The 19,464-nt window shown below is 41.5% G+C and overlaps 1 protein-coding gene and 1 long non-coding RNA gene across 2 annotated transcripts in view; one reads left to right on the plus strand and one right to left on the minus strand.

The window, feature by feature from the left end:
* Positions 1-1,368: 1,368 nt before the first annotated feature.
* Positions 1,369-2,527, minus strand: LOC141954370 (uncharacterized). The gene is made up of 2 exons (XR_012632156.1): positions 2,011-2,527; positions 1,369-1,915 (listed from the first exon to the last, which is right to left on the minus strand). It is a non-coding gene; the product is annotated as an uncharacterized LOC141954370 (long non-coding RNA).
* A 94-nt stretch (positions 2,528-2,621) lies between these two features.
* Positions 2,622-19,464, plus strand: part of RAB2A (RAB2A, member RAS oncogene family) — a 44,698-nt gene continuing 27,855 nt past the window's right edge. Inside the window, exons 1-4 of the mRNA XM_074881802.1 lie at positions 2,622-2,774; positions 2,863-2,994; positions 12,864-12,935; positions 16,557-16,624. Coding sequence (XP_074737903.1) covers positions 2,949-2,994; positions 12,864-12,935; positions 16,557-16,624 — 186 coding nt within the window. The 5' untranslated portion in view covers positions 2,622-2,774; positions 2,863-2,948. The remainder of the gene's footprint in view (positions 2,775-2,862; positions 2,995-12,863; positions 12,936-16,556; positions 16,625-19,464) is intronic.

The raw sequence follows: 19,464 nt of genomic DNA on the forward strand, positions 1-19,464 counted from the left end.
GCATGACTGGTCTAACAGAATGGGCTTTAGCCTTCACAACCACGGGATCCTCTGTGAGGCGTGAGGACTGCGGGGCAGAGGTAGGATCCGTCTGACAAGGCTGCCAAAAGCATTTTAGTCTGTTGGTGTGGCTGTGGGACCCAGAATGAATTTTCCTGAAAGCTAATATGGAAAAATTAAAGCTTAGCCACTCCTGTTCCCCGATTCAGCAGGTGACTCTGACAGTGCCAGAACAAGGGAGGGTCCAAGAGCGGGTTAGTGGGGGCAGAGCTGCCCGATCTCTGTTAGCAGCAACCTTCACTTACGCTGGATGAGATCTGACCTGCTTACGGGCGGGTTTCCTGCAGCTTAATTTCCTGTGGTTAAGGTCACACAAACCCCTGTGAACAGCGTCAACGCCAGCTGAGGGGCTTACCTGTAGAGGGAGCACGCAGGAAGCCTTGTTTTAGTGTGAGTTCTTGGTCGGGTTTAACAGCCGACCCCAACTGCAGCTTTTCCTTCAGCCAAGGTGCTCGACTCCATCCAGATGCCAGTTTTCAGGACAGGGAACGTAGAGCCCTACACACAGGGATATGTGAAAACAGAACCCTAACTGTCATAGGAAACAAAGCAAAACCCTGTTTTTCTGAAAAAACTCATTTTGGATAGGAATTGTTAACAAAAATTTATATTGAGACTTCACTTCGTGTACATGAAATAATAGGGAAGTGGCTTTCTTCTGTGTGTGAAGAGTTTTTAAACTAGGAGAAAATTTCACATGCTGCTTTCAATGTTCTGTCCAGTCCAGGCAAGACCTATTCAATATTTTCATGAACAACCTGGGTAACAAGATGGCTGAGATGGAATAAAAATTAAAAAATCAAATGTTTGACAAACTGAGTGGCCCTCATCAAAATTACTGAAAATTGGGGAAAACGGTGCTTAGTAAGGAGATACCAAATGTATAGATATATTTGGGTGGTAACTGTCTAGTATAGGGATCTAGAATGAAAAATAGAATTCAGATGTTATTGGGGAAAAAAAAAAGGTAAAAATCACACGCAGAGAGGAGCAAGACTGGAGATACTCATATGACTGTTTTGAGGTGATGAGGCTGGTGTTATGGACACATGAGAACTACTATTTTGGACTCCACACTTTACAAATAGTGTTGAGAAACTGGGAAAAGTATGGAGGAGAAAAAAAAAAAAAAGAGGAGCAAAATGACTGACAAGGGAATGTGAATTTTTCATGTGGAAAAGGTTTAGAATATATAAAGGAGCTTCTTTCTCTTTAAAGCATTCACCTTTTTTACATGTCTACAGGGGAGAGGACAATAAAAAAAAAAGCTTAATTTTGGGTTGCAGGTCATGAAATATGGAAACAGAATTTGGCACAATCAGCTTTATTGAAGGTTTTTACAATTAAGTCAGATGCACACCTGTTAGAAACAGTGTAAGTCAATGTTGTCTAAGCTGTTGACTTGACGCACCACAAATCAAAACCTTTATAAAGTTAAAAGCTACCAGACTGGTCCAGCCAGAACAGTAGACCTGTGACTTCATATGCAGAAAATGCAAATGGATCTTCAACAGTCCCACCAATTCACAGTCAACAAACAGCTGAGCTGACGGGCACCCCAAAGCATCATCATCAGCCTCGGCACCTGAGTGGCGTGCCCTGCCCCTTCACCATTGCCCGGCATCTGACGTAGCCTCGGCGTGGAACCGACCCGTGAGCCAAGCCGCCTTTGACTGCCCCAGGGCCAAAGGTCTGCGTACACGGGGCACTCTGCAAAGCAGGTTAGACTAAGGGAGACCTTGACGTTTCTTCCAAGTCACCAGTCCCACGTGAACTCCAAGCAGAAAGTCCTAAACAGCAGCTGTGAACTTAGGCTGCCTTCCCGGCTCATTGCTTCCAGTCCAACGAGGGAAGACTGAAACAGAAAGGAAAAAAACCCTTTACAAGCCAGAAGTCAAGTTTGATAAGTGATGAAAACAATGTTGTACAGAATTGCTCACTAGTGCTTACACTCAGAGGCTTCTCTAGCTCAGAGCTGGCTTCGCAGCCTTAGCTCAAGCTTTTTCCCTGGATCCTCCCAGTCAGAAACACCACAAACGCTTCAACCAGCCCCGCTGGGTTTTTGCCGCATCCTCGTACTTCAGCACCCCTGACCCTGGCGCGAAGCAGGGGCGAAGAAGCGCCCAACACAGGCCCGATCGCCTCCATTCTCCTTCTCCCGGCCTCTCCCCGCACGGCAACTTTCTCCCCCTCCCCGCGGAGCCGCTCGGGGGTCACCGTGGGAGAGACGTCAGGGCGCCCGCCGCCACGACACCCGCTCTGGCGACACGCCGGCCTCCCGGGGCCGGAGCACCTTATTCCTCCCACCAAAGCGAAAGGAAAAGAGCGTCCCCAGGCCCCAGCTCCCGTTAGAGCGGGCGAGGGAGGGGGATCAGGCCGCGCAAGCCGCCGACAGAGAAGGCCCCGACGGCGCCGGCCCGCCACCTCCCCTCAGCCCCCAACCGGGCGGCGGGGCGGGGCCGGCGGCGGAGCCCCGCCCCCACGCCGGCGGGAGGCGGCCGCGCGCCCGCGGCTACCTCAGCACTTCCGGGTCGGGGGCGGGGCGAAGCGAGGAGGTGGGTGCGTGACGTTGCCGGAGGGGTCCGGGGCCGCTCGGCGCCTGTTATTGTTCTCGCCGCCCGCTCTTCCCGCCGCCGCGTCTGCCTTCCCCGGCGCCTCGGGGAGCGGCGGGAGGGCAGCAGCGACCGAGCGAGCCCGCCGGCGCGGGGGCGGAGGTAGGAGGGAGCGAGCGGTGCCCGCGGAGGCGCCCGGCGGGAGCGGGCCGCCGCCCGGTGGCCGTTAACCGTTTCCACCTCTCCGCAGCGCGAGCCCTGACAGCGGGGGCGGGGGGAGAGCGCGCGCGTCACGAAGGAGCGAGCGGGAGCCGGAGAGCCGGGGACCGGGCGGCCATGGCCTACGCGTATCTCTTCAAGTATATCATCATCGGGGACACAGGTAGGCGGCGGGGGCGGGGAGGAGAGGCCGCCCCGGGAGCGGGGGGGCGGGCAGAGCGGAGCGGAGAGCAGGGCCCGGCTCCCCGCTCCCATTTCCGCAGTGCTGGCGTCGTCGACGTGGTGGCCCTGCGCGAAGAGGCGGCTCCCCCCCGCCTCTGCGCTGGGCCCCGCCCGGGGCCTCGGCCTGCCTCTCGGCGGCTCCGCGCCCGGCGGCCTTGGGCCCCGCACCAGGCCTGGAGGCCTGACAGCCGCCTCCGGGCCTGGCTGACAGGCCGCGGGGCAGGTCGGGCTGTGGCACGCCCCTGGCTGCGGCATCTGAGCGGGGGAGGGGAGAGGAAGAAGGCGCTGTCACTGCAAAACTTGTACCTGGGTAGTGCCCCTTCATTGCATCCCCGCAGCGGTGAGGCCTGAGAGGTGCCACATGCCATCCCGCAGTGGTGAGGCCAGGGCTGCTGCTTTGAGGTACCTTCCGCTCAGGCCACAAGGATGTCGTTTCCAGCCCCAGCTGGAGGTGCTGTAGCAAACTGAGTCAAGACATACTGTCAGGGGAAAAGTAAAAGCCCTGGCTCTTTCCTTCTGATTTACAGGGACTATTGGTTTGGGGGTTTTTTGACCACTGCTTTCCCAGATGCTTCAGGTTGCTTCTGTGGTCTCTTCCCTTCCTCACTCCTTTGCTTGCCACTTTTTAAAAACTTGCTGCATTCTCTTTGCTGCTGTGTAACAAATATTAATGCTTACAAATGCTGCGGCCTTCCATGTGCTGATAGGAAGTGCTGTTTGAAGCCCCTTTGCCAATATATTCTATGCTTTCTCAGCATAGAGTGGATATAAATAGCATACTTTCATCAAACTGTTGTCGGGACAAGGTAACTAACATAGTTAACTATTGTGCCTGTGTGTTGTGCATCTTGTTGTTTTCCTCATACCTGAAAAGATACCTTCTTTAATAAGTTTGATGACACAGCTGTCATTTTACCTGCTATTCTAAGGATACCTGCATAATTGTACTTCATACCTGTGAACCAAATTATCTGTTGCTATAGTGTAATTATACATTTCAGTTGCATTACACATGAGGTTGTTAAATACACTGGATGCAACTGCTGTGTGATTTTTATCTTTTTTTTAAACCTACATTTAAACTCTGGAAGCTTTTTTAGGCTACTGCAGTAGCAGCTGTAGTACGAATGAATCTTAAGAAACACATCACAGCTATAACAACCATGACCATTAGGCTGTAGATGATAAGCAAAAATTCTGATTTTTCTTGAGTATTTAGGTGAGTGACAGTTCATTAAACCAGAGGACAGGAGGTCACCTGAGCAGATTGAGGAGAAGGAAGAAGTTTGTCTTCCCAGGGTGATGCAAAATGGTAATGCAGAATTCAGAATGATTGTGCTTCAGAGGAGGAGGCCAATTCTGGTGCATCTCTAAAAACTATAATCATTAAAGTGGTAGAGATGGCAGCAAACAGTTGCTTTGGTACATTGATCGTATACTGATTAAATTTTTACAATGAAGTATCCTCAGTGTAATGCTCTGTTCTGCACTTCACTTGAAATGTGAAATACAGAATGAATGTCACTTCTGAAGTTGTTTCAGCTGCTTAAGAGCTAAATATGGGAAGAATAAGACAGAAAAAAGAAACAGAGGGGAACAGCTCACAAGTTTATTTTCTTTGTTTCTTAAATTCCCATGGCTTTTATTCAGAGTTGATACAGGAAGCTAATTAAAGCTACTGCAAAGATCATTCTTGATGTGAATTAAATATGCCAATAGTGGTACACTAGTTTTGCTCTTATTTAGATCTCCTGTTAAGCTTTTCAGTATTCTAATATAGCTAGTACTGAAGAGCTAATTTATGTTGTGCACAGTTGTTTGTTGCCAAAATGACTGTGATGGTTTAGGTGTTACTGCTGTCCCTCACATGAAGGCAGCTGAACTCACAGCTCTGCTGATGGAAATTAAGAGTGGCTCAGGACTGTCCTGTTCCGTTCCAGTGGTAGTCTGCCACAGCATTCCAGCCAGTAAAGATATGTCAGTGGCCTCACAGGCCATATAATTTTCATAGTGATCGAGAAATTTATCTCTGGGACTTATTTAGAGTCTTTGGAACTGCATCAGCTGTCTGGTGACTCAGCAATTAGTTGTAAACAAACTGTAGGAGAAAAGTAAGACAGCATCAGCTGAGGACAGATGTTAACATTTTGCTCCTCTGCCTTTTCAGCACTACAAAACAAAGTGGGTTACGTGAACCATAAACAAACCAATGGAAAACATCTGCAGTTATAGAAGACACCTGCACGTGTCTTCTCTGAATTGTGATTCCGCATGCTTTCATCTGCTTAAACACAGGAATTCAGCATGATCTCAGTCTCTTAAAATGACAGCCACAGAAACTGACTGTGGGAGACTGCTTTTTGCTCAACAGCTCTAGTCCCCTTGTGTTGCTTGCTTCATTGGTCATCGACATTCAGTGGCTTTTTCTTTTGCTGGTACTTCAGGCACGGTAGCTTTAAGAATATGGGACTGATTCTATTCTGGTTGTTACATTTTATATATTTAAAAAAAAAAAAAGTTTTTTCTATATAGTCAGAACCATTTTAAGATCTAGTTAGTTTTCTGTTGTGGGAGAGACCTGAAATAGCATGGCTGTTTTTCAGGCACTCGAACAACATTGTCATAAATCTGTGTGGTTTTTACATTTTATCATTGGGATAGTAGCTGTGGGATTTCATGGAGTTGGTATCTTTAAGAGAAAAATAGAAGCAGCATGAAATACTGACTGCCCTGAGAGTTAACCAGGAAACTCATAGAAGCATAGAATCATCTAGGTTGGAAAAGACCTTAAAGATCATCTAGTCCAACCATTATGGACCAAATGTTTTGATCTGGATATTTCCAAAACATTATAGGAGTTTGCAGACACATTTAGAAGCATTTGTGGTGCGTTCTGCTTAGGGCTGTACCTCCGAGACCTTTGCCTTGGTGGTTGGTAGTGTCTGTTCCATTTTGATTGCTGGTAGGAGTTGGTGTGTTCATCCACTCTTCCCTACACATCTGCTTCTGGCCACCAGCTGAAGTCAAGATGGACTTTGATCTCAGTTAGGGTAAACAGTCTTAGCATTGCCTGTTCTTGCAGTTGGTGGCTGAAATTTGTCATTTTTTTCTTGAAAGTTTTTCTGTATGATGGTGAAATCTTCTGCTTAAATGTTTTGGTTACCAGCAGTGTACCGCATGGGAATAAACTGGGAATGATACATGAGATTCCTGTGAAGGCTAGAGCTGGAATTATTTTTGTCCAGAATATTTAATATGCATTAAGCAGGATTTTCTTATATTAGAGTATGTTTACTAGATTCCACCAGAGAATGCTACTGAACTTTAGTATACCTGAATTACCAGTGTTGCAATGGTCAGATTTCTTGCCACCAACATAATTTGTCAGTGGTATCCCATCTAAATGTTTCTTTATGATCGGAGCTGCTGCATCTTTCACGAGCAGGTCTGTCTTCTGCTTTCTTGAACGTGTTAGTTCAGCAATCTTCAGAGCTTCTTGTGTAATGAACTTTCACTTGCCTTTCAATTTCAGCAGATAGTTGCTCGTTATAAACCAACAATATCTCAAAGTTACTCTTATTAGGGGAGGATGATGAAAGAAAATATCATTGCTTGGTGATCTAATTCTCCTCACTCTCTAGAGTAAAGCAAGCTGTCTAGTCAACCATTTCACTTGTCTAGGAGATTCTCAAGTGTTGAAATTAAGCAATTGAATTGGCTTTATTTTTCAGTCCTCCTTGTGAAATGTTTCTAGTGTCATTGCACTTTGTCCTGGAACAGCAGCTGTTATTAGCTAGCAATGTGCATGACCAGAGCCTCTTGCCCTTATTTTCTTCATGTTTGTAAGAATACTTCTCAGCTAAACAGGTTTTCATCCCACTAGAGCTTATGTTAACACCCCATGATAGCTTGAAGACTAGTTCATACTGAAAAACAGAGTATGGATCTGTACTACTTACATCTTGCTTTGAGACCCTTTCGATGATACTTTCATTCCTAGAAGAGCAGATATTAGGTGTTGTATATCTTCTTAGCCTCTTAGAAGTTAACTAGAATTAACAAACTATAAGTAGATGCCCATACAGATGGTTTCATGAGACCATTACTGTGAACCCTCATACTAATTCTAACCTTTAATTTTAAAAAAACCCAACATTTTCCCTCCCCTTGATTAAAACCATTTTATTATGAAGGGCTGGCAGTTTTCTAAGTCTTTTGTGATCATCCAGGACATGAAGAGGTTTTCTATAGATTCATGTAGCTTAATTTTGTTTGGAAATAATCTTTATTTATTTATTTTTTAAACCTGCAGTTAGTAGTTGGGTCGTGCCATACTAAATGAAATGTGATAAAGCTGAACAGCTCCTTTCGGTTTGTAAGTCTGCACTAATTTTTATGTAGAAAAGAAAACTTACATCATTGGTTTCGGAAATGCTGTTGTAAATAATTTACAGCAATGTTTATTTAAGTATTGAAGCTGAATCATTTTTAAAAGTTAAAAAGCCATTTTTATGAGATCACTTTTCCCAAACCTGCATAGCCATCGTGAAGGATTTTGGAGCTTATTTTTCTTCCCTTCTTGTCCATGCTTACACTGGTATGTAAAGTCCCTTTGCTCTATAACTGACAGTTTGGAATCTTGTAGTTGGTCCTTCATAGCAATTTTATTTCAATTTTTGCATTTGATGACAGCATTTTGACTAACAAATAACTGGCTGAAAAGAGGTTAAGAAAAATCTTTTAAGTTAATGTCTCATTATGCTTAGGCCTTCAAAAGGATAATTTTGCTGAGCTGCATAAAGATGCTGTGGTTGGAGAGGAAGGAGAGAGGGAATGAGCTTGTGCCCTGTGATAAGAAAAGGGCTTATGAAACATCTGGAAGCTGTGCAGACTCCTAGAGAGAACTAGAAATACCTCATAAGCCAGGTTACAGGTGTATATCTTGTGACATTTGTACTATTTAATTACCTGGTTTAAATGTGCATTGGTTTTAAAATCTGTTATTCGAGACCTGTCCATTGTTTGAGACTGTCCTTGGCCTATTTAAAGATTTATTTTTGTTTGTTTTCTGAAGGAAGGTGAAAGAAGCAGCTCGGTTAGTATTGGGCTTCATGGGCATCCAAGCTGATACAGTTGATTACACATGAAAGGAGGTCTTGCTACCCTTACCTTGTGGTAACTTTAATAGTCTACTATGAGCTGAATCAACCCACTAACAGCAATAGAAAACTACCTACTTTTGGGTTAACTTTTTACTTAGTGGCTGAATCAGCTGAGTTGGTCGGGGGAAGTGCTTTCCAAGGTCTGGAGTGCTTTCAAGGGAGGAAACTCGATGTGGGAGGATCGGTGAGTGCAAGATAAAGGGGGAGTAGGTCTTCATTTCTGTGGGTGGTGAGCTGACTGATCACCCTGTCTTGTGAAGCAACAACAAGAAAAATACAGTTCTGTGAGATGGTTGAGTTCATCCAATGTTCATCTGCTGCCAAAATGGGTGGACCTGGTTACCACTCCTTGTCTCAGCTATGAGCAGTCAGCATCAGAGCTTGTCTGATCCTTCAAAAAGCCAGTTCAGCTCACAGAGATGACTTAAAAAACAAAACCAAACAAATAGTAGGTATGGTCAGAAAAGCATAAGAGTCATTTTGAGTAAGGAGGTGGAACTGCGTGGGAAGGAGTGAGTCTACCCATCAGTGGCAGCTAATAGATTAAAGAGATTTGTCTTCAGGATTCAATTTTGATAACTAGGTTGGGATGACAACTACTGCAATTCTTTTCCTCTGTCACTTTTCTTGGGCTATAGTGGTGCTTTTGTGAACAAGTAAGGAAATGACCTTAGCCCCCTCTCCCTCCTTTTTCGACGCATTTTTAGTTTTGAGCCAGATCAGCTTTCTAAGACAAACATCAATGGAAGGAACACTGATGAGTTTTGTCTAGTGGTAAGAAAAGCCTGGAAGTTTTCCTCATGTTGATACTAGTGCACCTCTGAGTTAGCAGTTGATGACTGAACTTTCCTTACCGAATTCACAGGGAGTCACAGGAACTAGAAGGGGAGAAGGAAGCAAGTCAGCTCTTCTAGGAAAAGTCATTACCTGTGCTATGGTTCCAGAACTGCTTTTTTAATTGCTGTAAGTGCAGCCTGCTACTGAAAAGAATAACCCTTTCCTTTGCTATTTATTTGGTAGCCCATGTCTCATGCACATACTGGTGTTTTGGGTGACTGTAGTTTTATGGTGGATTGGTTTCTTGGTTTAGCTCATTGCATAACCTTAGGAGTGGGAAGGGAGAGGTTCACTTTACCACTGAGCTGTTTGAGCTTGCTGAGCAGTGAAATGAACACTAGTGTAGATATAAGGAAGGGAGGTGTTGAATGGTGGCTGGGCCAAGGTGGACAAGAGCAAAGCTCTGGCAACACTTTGCCTAGGGAATTTGACTGCAGAATGGCATCCAGATAAAGAGGAAGCTGTTAAGGGAGTCAGAGAATTTGGAGAAACAGCTCAGGCTGCTGGTTTAGAATTCAGAGCCGGAGGGTAAAACTGCTGTAGCACAAGTTCCACTTCCCAGCACTGTTCGGGTACTAAGAATTGATGAAGGCATCCTAGAACAGGCACTTGCAGAGAAGCACACTTCTCCCCTCTGAGCACATAACCCATTGTTTTAATTTGTTCCTAAGCAATAGCTTTTGTTTACTGTGGTTGTTGGTGAAGTGTATGCGAGCTCTGCTCGTTTCTTGTTTTAAGATACTAAGATTTTTTGTCTGGGGGTGGTTCATCTGAAGCTATATTAAAGTAATTGTGGCAGTAAAATGGAGAATGAGTTAATAAATAACTGAATATGTGTCTCTTGTGTTCTACAATTGACTATCGTAAGACATGCTCAACTACTTTTCCCAGAGCGTCTGCCTTGTTTCAGGCATAAGTGAACGAGGTACCTGGTAAACAGCCACTTTGCTCTTAGAGTTAACCAGTGTAGTTACTTTAAACCATCTGTATGCCATGGAATTAGCTGCCATGCAGCTGTTAACTGATCTTTGCAGCATCTGTTTATGTCACAAGGTGGTGAACTGCAGGAGTTCATATCTAGCTCCTGTTCCTGATAGGGGTTCTTGACTGTGTCTACAGTAGTGCAGTCTGCTCCAGCTCTGGAAGCGAATAGGCTGCAAACTACTGTTGTAAGAACTTTCCTGTTACAAACTTGCAATGTCTTAAAACTATAAAATTAAACCAAAAAATACTATTACATTTAGGCAATAAAATATTTGTAAATATTATTTAAAATGGATTATAACCTAAACTTAACAGGCACTACAGCTTTGTTTGCAATTTTTTTAACCCCTTTTCCAGTCAATAACAGTATAAAATTTAGGGACTTCCCTAAATGGGGGGAAGAAGAACCTTTTTGATGGAAGGTTCTGAAGTAGCAGGAATGGCCTTGAAAAGAAACTAGTTATTTCTTCTCTTTCTGTGTGTGAAGCCATCTGTCTGCAGCCTGCTCCCAAAAGGCCTTATAGCAGTAACTAGAGGTGCATCTTGTGCCAGTTTGAGACAGGCCTTGCATCAAAGGGGCTGTGCGTGTCTGTCATCTTTGCTGTGCTGACACTAGTGTTTGTATGTTCTCCTGAACCAACAGGCTGGTCACCAGCCTTACAAGAAGAAGGAAATATCAGATTGCCACCTGAGAGCTGGTGCTGGGACACCTAATCAAGTGTCACTTTGTTGATTAGATTTCGAATATTTTTCTAACGTTTGTAAGATTTGTGCAGGAATATTGGATAGTTTTGAGGTTCTGGTTTATCCAATGATACTGAAATCACTTTGTAAGATTAATAGTAAAAGCTAGTCTACATTCTATTTCTGCTGTGATTTATAGGTTGTTTTTTTGTAAGTGGGATGGTGATTATGTTCTGCAATGGGGCAGCTGTATTTCATTGGTTATCTGTATATATGAACAATGTTCTGTGAGTAGAAGAATTCTGAATATTTTAAGTCCGTAGAGTTTTGTGTTCAGTGCCCCACCTGTGCTTTTCCCTGCTTCTTTCTTACCTCCAGTGCTCTCCCCCATTCCTCATCCACTTCTCAAGTCCATTAATTTTGTTGGACAAAATCTATACCTGCTTCCAAGCTGCTTGTGTTCTGACAGCTTGCTATCATATGCCAGAGCGCTACAGAAACGAGATCTGTTAAGGCTGATGCTGCAAACTTTGCCTTGGGCTGCAGTTCCACGCCAGTCTAAGCTGTTGATCTGCTGGCTGCTGCATTTCTCATCCCTCATTTGAACTAACTCTCATGCTTGTCTGACCCTGCATTAAGCCATTTCTGTTTGCTTTGTCACTCTTCTTGTCAGATTAGCATGCTAACCCAGCAGACAACTGAAATTACTTCAGAATTTATCTAAGCCATATGGAGAAATGGGCACAAACATGCTGTAGGGAAGAGAGTAGGGATAGCAGCACCATCAACTGGCTTAGGCTGCTGGAATTACTGCATCACTTGGGATATTAATCTCGGAGTGTCATCAATTTGTCACAACTCGTTTTGTGACAAAACTAAATGCAAGTCTCCTGTTTCTGTTAGATTTGTTTGAAACTGACCACTGGTCTTAGCTTTTTTTGAGACCAAAATGACAGGTGGGCAGTGACTACAATTGCATAGGCTTTGTTTCCTCATGAAACTGTACTAAAAAATTTTGCTGAATTTAGTAGTAGAAAGGTCAATGTCACTATATGCAAATCTCTGGTATGCATATCTTGTGTCTTGCAGTATTGTTCTTTTCCTTACCCCTTTGTTTGCTGTCTTTTATTACCAGATATGTCACTTCTGATCAGCTGTTACTGACCTCTAGTATGTGGCTAAAATAGCCTTATCTTCCTGGACAGATAAAGCAAAGTACAGCAGGAACTTGAATGCTACAGTATTGTATGTTATGTGATAATAGTTCAGAGTTTAAATGTATGTACATCAAATGTCAAGTTTTAAAAGGCTGACAATATGAAATTTGACTGAGCAGAACAGGAAGAATGACCCTTCGAAGTAAAAGAACAAGGAAAAATTAACTGTAAAAAGTATTATGTTTACAGACCTAGGTAGTTTGAGTACTCCTATCGACTTCATTAACTTTTACTTTTCCGTGCTTTCACATACAGAAGAAATTGCCCATTTGTTGACCAGTGTCCATGTAATGTGAAGCAGTTAACCCATTTGGGTTGGAAATCAGGATATCTGAGGGGGACAGTGTTTGTGTTGGCTGGCTGTAATGTGAACTCAGCTGTTGCCAATTCTGCTTGGGCTATTTTTTGGCCTGTTGGGAACTAGTGGGTGGTAGCACATAGTGGTTGTAAGCAGCCATATATGTACTGCTGTTACCTCAGCTGATAAATTAGGAGATAGGTGGGAGTGAGGTGCTGTTGAGGATCTAGTTAGCTTGGAAGAAAGCTGAAAATACTGACAGGGAAGCACATGTAAGGTTGTGAGGAGTAGCTAGACCTGTAGTTACTGTGAAGGGAGGATGTGAAATGATACTTTGAAGGTTTGTTAGGATACTTTTTTCCACATAATTTTAAAGGCATAACTACTTTTTCAAAATAATTTTTTTTGTTCAAATTTTGAAAATAACTGCTTTGGTTTTAATGTTTCTGGAACTTTAACAGCTGTTGTGTTATGAAAAAGTTGCATACACTTCAAAGTAGATGAAATCTAGTATCTTAAGTTCTAGTGATGAATTTTAAACAATATATACCATTCACTTTAATTTCTATTGGTTCTTAACAGATTTTTTTTAAAATTTGCTTAAAACTTCTTTTTTTTTTTTTTTTAGGTGTTGGGAAATCATGTTTATTGTTACAGTTTACAGACAAGCGGTTTCAACCAGTCCACGATCTCACTATTGGTAGGTCTCTTTTGTCCCCCACAACACTAATGGTTAAGCAGCTAGGGTACCTCAGCAGGCATTTATGAGTTGGTTGTGCTGCGGTAATGTAGGATTTGTGCTGTATTAAGGCAGTATGAATAGTTGTTAGCTCATAAAGCCAAGTGGAGGTCTTTTTTTCTTATTGGGAAGGTACTGAAACAGTTAAAAAAAAAAATCATAGCTATAGTATCTCAACTGTCTCTTCAGAAAAGCTGAAAACTGGATGTGGAAGCAGAATTGGCCAAGCTTGAAATGCATTGATGGTGATTCAAATGGCAGATTTTTCACTAGGGAACAGAATATTAGCCTAGCCACAGAACCTTGAAGATAAACCAAAGCAAAGTTAACTTTAAAGATGAGTAAGCAAATTTGCTATTTGGGAAGACATAACTTCTGGATAGAGAAGGATTGGAGTGTGAATATATTTCCTGTTTGGAAGGGACAGTGTTTTTTCTTCCTGACTTCTCAATTGGATGTGGACCATTTGTGTTAGGTATAATTTGATATTCAAAGTAGATGAAATGCATACATGTTGACAGAATGCATTACCTCTGATCTAACTACAGTAAAAGATACAAACTTTTATTTATCATTCCACACAAAATATGAAGAATAACATGAGAATAAATTCTTCTGTGGGCAGGCTTAGTCTTCAGATTAGCTTCACTGTTAAGCATAACAGATGCTAGTCTCTGATAAGGTTTCAGAAACTTTGAACAACTTCTTGATGTTATTTCAGGGAACTTACCAGCTCTAGTCATGATGAGCCTTGCACAAAATGTATCCCTAGTCTCTATTTTTAGTTTGTGCCCTGGAATAGGTGCACTTCCTGTGTTTGGGAGTACTGAAATAGATGCTTGAAATATCAACAAATATTCTTCATGTAACAGAATATATCAGGTGGTTTGGTTATGGCTTCCCTCTCTCTCTTGACAGTCTTCCCACACCTTGTGTGTGGCTGTCTAAATTAATTCAAATTCTTAGGCTAACATCAGTTTTCAAATATTTTTGATGTCTTGGCAGCAGATAGGCTGGCTGAATAAAGAGCCTGAGGTCTTCAGGGAGGCATGAGCTATTGCCATCTTTTCTTCTTTAGGCATGCCAAATATGTGACACCTTATAGATCACTTGTGCCTTTGGCAGCCCTGTCACATCAGTAAACAGGCTGTGGGAAACAGCTTCACCTCAGCAGGGTGGTTATAGTGCCAGTTCTTTGCCTGGCATATAGCTATCTGAAATCTGGGAGCAGAAATTGAAGCTAGTGGGATGAGGAGGTGAACCTAGATAGCAACATAATGAGGGATGTAGGAGTGGAGTATGGGAAGCTGCTTGGAAAGGGCAAGGAGCATAGGCTTGAAACAGCCTCCTTTCACTTAATTGATGGATGGGGCATGCATGTGTTTTGGCCAGGAGAATGGTTCTCTCAATTACCCAAACAAATTTAGAAAGACAAATAAAGAACATGTTAAAGTCATATGAATGCCTGTGCAGTGCAAGATAGGATGGGTTGGTGTTACCTAATACACCTCCAGTTGATGATGTTAAAACTTCTGAGAACCTGTAGATTGAATAAAAAAGCTTGCATTACATTGTCTAACTTTCTTCAATATAATACAATTATTTTAGCCTATGGGAGTAGAGATTCTATTCCTGCTGTGAGCAACTCGGGAGAAGAGAAAGGAAACTAAAATTGGACATGTGGAAAAAAAGACATTTAATCTTGAATTGTGCAAAATGCAGCCCAAAATTTTAGTATAGCTAGCCTAAGATGTTATTTCTAAGATTTAAGAAAATCAGAGAGAAACTTTACCTCTCATGAAAACAAGATGGGGGGGGGGGAAAGATAGAATACATAGAAGCAGGTATTTTTCTGTCTTTGAGCTACATTCAGAATTGTGCATAATTATAATAGTGTACTTTAAAAGAACTTAGAATGCAACAACTATCTGTTTATTTTTCATTTGGGAACTGAAGTATCTGTTATTAAAAGAGATGAAGGTGGGAGGGAGAACCTGCATCGGGGTGGGGGGGGAGAGAAAAAAAACAAAACAAACTCACCCCCCCCAAAACCAAACACACACACACAAAAACAGAACCAAAAAAAACCAACTCTACAACATTTGTATATAGATATGGGTGACAAAAAACACTGTAAACATTCTGGGTTTTTGCCCATTGCCCTTAGGATATGTCCTTAACATAAACCAGAACAGCTTCTATTCCTTCTTTTTAAGAGCACAAATTTACCATCAAATTGTGTGTGTTGTTTCAAATCCAGAATTTTCTCTCAGCAGATATTTGGATGGAACAGGATAAATATCCTTTAAATTTTTCTATGCGGTTGTGTGTAGAAACTAAACATTTAGGCTGATTGCTGGATTTAAATCAGCAGCTCTATATCTGCATTTTGAGATCAAGTAATACCTGTAGTGTTGACACTTGTAGTGGTCCGAGGACCTTCCCCTGGCTTTGCAGTCAATTTCAGAGAGAGCATTGACATCCACCTGCTTCCTCCCTTCTGCCCTCCCCCTCCATTCTTCCCATTTGTTTGCATACAGTTACTGTAGGTTATTTGGATGCTAAAGAGAGCACAGTGTTCTTTGGCCCGTGGCTTTTATTTGGCTCAGATATCCTCGGGGGGGGGGGGGGGGGGGGGGGCGGGGCACGGGGAGAGTGGTTCCTCCCTGCCCTCTTCCCCAAAAGTCCTTCTGCAGAAAGCAACGCTGCTCCCCCCAATATTCTAAACAAGCTTTGAAGAGACATTTGGAATACTTCAGATCAGGGCTGCTTAATTGGAAGACTTCAGTCGAAATCTAGACAGTGACCAATTTTAGACAAAAATTAAGCTACTGGATCTTTATTTTTTTCTGAAGCATAGATTAATGGAAACTTGACAGCCTTTAAATATGTCCATTATGTCTAGGCATTTGTCAGATTTTAACTGCTGTAGCAATAGCCTCAATTTATGCTTAATTTACTGTTAAGGATATTAAAATTGCTTTAAAAGATGGTACAAAAAGCTGAATCTTTCCACTGGAGAAATTACTTTTGTTTATTTGAAACATATGAATTTTTTTCCTTGGTTATTAATATTTATCTTTAGAATTTCAGAAGCACTGTTTTTCATAAAGGCAGAAATTAACACAGTAATAAAATTTATCTTATTGAAGGTGACATTTGTATGCTTACTTAATAGAGTATTTTACTGATAAAGAATTGTAGGTTTAGTTACTTCTAAACTGGCTTCAGCAATCTGTCATTGGTAGAGTGTTAAAATAAATGTGACACTTCAATTTCCTGTTTGCATTTAAATGGACATGTTTTTCTCCCTCTGTTCTAGAACTACTAAATTGTTTGGAAAACTTTGTAAGAAATACCTGCTTGACACTTGCTCTAATTAATGCATTTTTAAAGCACCTTGAAAGTAACAGTTTTTTTCATTCTGGAAAACTTTCTAGCTCTTTCAAACAGCTGGAAAATTAACTAAAAGCAGATTGTGAAAGAGATACAGTGTTAAGTTAAACTTACTTTCTTGTTTTCATAGTACATGACATTCTTCTTTCTGATACATGCTAATAATCTTTTGTAAAATCTATTCAGGTGTAGAATTTGGAGCTCGAATGATAACTATTGATGGAAAACAGATAAAGCTTCAGATATGGGATACGGTAAGTAATAAATCATAGAAATTATTTAAACGTATGGCTCCACTGGCTTTCTATTTGTTCTGGTTAAGCTCTCTGTCTTCAACACCCATGTGAGACTATGTACTTTGTCTTGCATCTTTCTTTGGTTTCTGTGAAGATCAAAAATTTGCTAAAATTTCCTTTTTTGGTGTGATGTATTCTTGAAACAGTGCAGATTTCTGCTGTTTGCACTGTAACTTTACTTCCTCAAGTAACAGTGTCAGATTTGTAAGACTGGAATTCATGCTGCCTCCCTTTTTTCTGAAAATTTTGTGTATTATTAAGAACTTGCATTTCTCTGTGCATTCATGCAAGGTTGGTTAATGTAACATCCTGTTGGGAAATTATGATGTGTCTACCAGCTTTAATCAAGAGCGCTCTAGAGGAAATGTTTGCATTTACAACGTAGAAGAGAAGATGTGGCTCACTGTTTTCATAGAAGAATTAAGAACTCAATTTCACTATAAGCATGAAGATAGTAAATACTTCAGACAGTCAAGAAGGGGCTGGTAAAAGCTTAAAGTTTTGAAAAGCCTACCAAAAAACAGACTGAATTTTGGGGGGGTTCAGGTTAAGAACATACATTAGCAAACTCAGCTGTTTTCTTTTTGCCAGTCACTTTACCATAGAGCAGTCAGCCTTGATGCAACGGCTTTAAGATGCTCATACTGATGGCTGTGTCCTTCAAACCTTTCGGGCAGGGTTGTCTGTTTCCTTTACTAAAAGCATTTTAGGATACCTTTAGAAACTGACAGATACAGAGTCAGTCTCATGTATGTGCTCTTTTTGGTATAGAAAATCAATGAAGTGAGATGCATTTATATATGCATGCCTATGTATGTACATGTGTATATGAAAATTAAACAAATGCAGTATTTTAGCCAATTTCCTAGGTAAGATCTGAAGTACCTTAGTTACTATACAAGTTCATCACTTGAAATGGCATCTAACAATTGTGCTTCCTTGGAAGTTCTCAGTGAGAAGGTGTAGAAGAATGTGGTCAGATTGTGCTTGCTTTAGGCTTTTTCTGCCCCGTGCATTTTTACTATTACAACTGTTGATTGCTGACCACCAAGGTGACTGGTTGTTTTTAAGTTCAATAGACAAGCAATTCTCTGTATAAACAGTAGCTTCTGAAGCAAACTTTTTAGTATGTGGTGTGACTACATGAGAATATATCTACACTGGTCCTTATTTCCCAAAATTGGGACAGTTTCTCAGTAGACAAAATTACTCATTTCCCTACCAATGCAGCCACTGTCTTTCATTGACTTTCAAACTAATTTTGTTAATGTGCTGTTATCTGCTCCTTGGATACAAGTGAACTTCAACTATTTTTGAGTAGATTGTGTTTTTCTTGATGCCTGTGACTCAGTAGCTCTTCACAGTCTGTTTGGCTTCTTGAATTCATGTAAAGTGTCTGATAGCCAAAATTTCAATGGAATTTCTTTTGATTATGACTTAAACTCTTTTTGAGCAGGGATTTTGTCTGACTATCTTAAGGATATCACACCTAGATTAAAAATATTAATTGAAAGCTTTCATACACTGATTGTGTATATGCTTGTGTTGTAGTTAATAATTTATAAGTTGTAAGCAATGAATGACAGTATATTGGCCATAGTTAAAATTTTAACTGTATAGAATCTGATTTTTAAAACACAGGGTGTTTCAATTCTAATTTAATCTAATCTTGATTTGTCAGCATATCTAAAGTTCACTGTCTTGGTTCTCATCTTGGGTGCAAAGGTGTTGAAGGAATAGCAAAATAAGAAATATGATGAGGTAGAGAGATATTTTATTTATGGGTGTTAAGGTATGTAAAGATGTCCATAATGACCAAGGTTAATATGTCTATATTGTGTATCTGTGTTGAGCATTTCCTGAATTTCTTTTGTTAGCAAAAACTGCTAACTGTTACTGGTGCTATCTCCCTATTTATTAAGCTGTAACAGTTTCTGTTTGATAACAGGAAGTTCATTTCACACCTATGGCTAAAGAAACAGTGCAGTAATTATGTTTTCAGTTGGTGCTTACTGAGTCACAGCACCAGCACTTCTCTGATTTAGTGCTAGGCTTACATACCTGCATCTAACCATCACTGAACAGGAGGTATCTTGAGCAGAGATGTAAGAAGTGGAGAACTGGATAAAATCTGTTTTGACTGCTTAACAATGAATAAGGACTTGTTTTCTTAAGAGAACCAAACACTTTAATTCAGATTTTTCTGGCCAGATATTTCTATGCAATGGTGCTCAGTTTGTGTTGTCTTCAGCTGCAGCTCCAAGGAAAGTTATGTCTTAATAATGGGAATATATGGAAGCTGCAGCATACCTCACTGTAGGAGTATGTCATAACTTACAGGGTGAGCTGAAGCTAACACTGTTGCATGTCTACATGAGATCCATTTCTATGCTCTTCTTGTATCATAACTTCAGAATATTTGACTTTTTCATTGGCATCTTAATTTGGATCAGGAGTGTGTTACAGAAGTTAGCTCTGCTTGCTGCAGTCTAGTTTTCAGGTGGGAGTACACAAACTGAATTCTTTTTGGATAAGGCTGAAATGGAAGATATGCTCACGGAATGCATGTGTGTCCGTTAGAAATTGTAGTCCAGTATTTGGTCCTGTGAGCTGGTAGTCTAGTAAAACTCATCTGATGCAAAAACACACCCAACACCACTACCATCACTCTTTCCCCACAAACCAACACCACCCAAAAACCACATTCCATGAAAGATATTCAGTGTGGCCCTTCAATATTTAGTGTTAGGTGTTTCAGTCTCAGCTCTACTGCTGATCGTGTCTACAGAAGCAAATAG

The sequence above is a fragment of the Strix uralensis genome, chromosome 1, assembly GCF_047716275.1.
Source record: "Strix uralensis isolate ZFMK-TIS-50842 chromosome 1, bStrUra1, whole genome shotgun sequence".
In the NCBI taxonomy this organism is placed as follows: Eukaryota; Metazoa; Chordata; class Aves; order Strigiformes; family Strigidae; genus Strix; species Strix uralensis.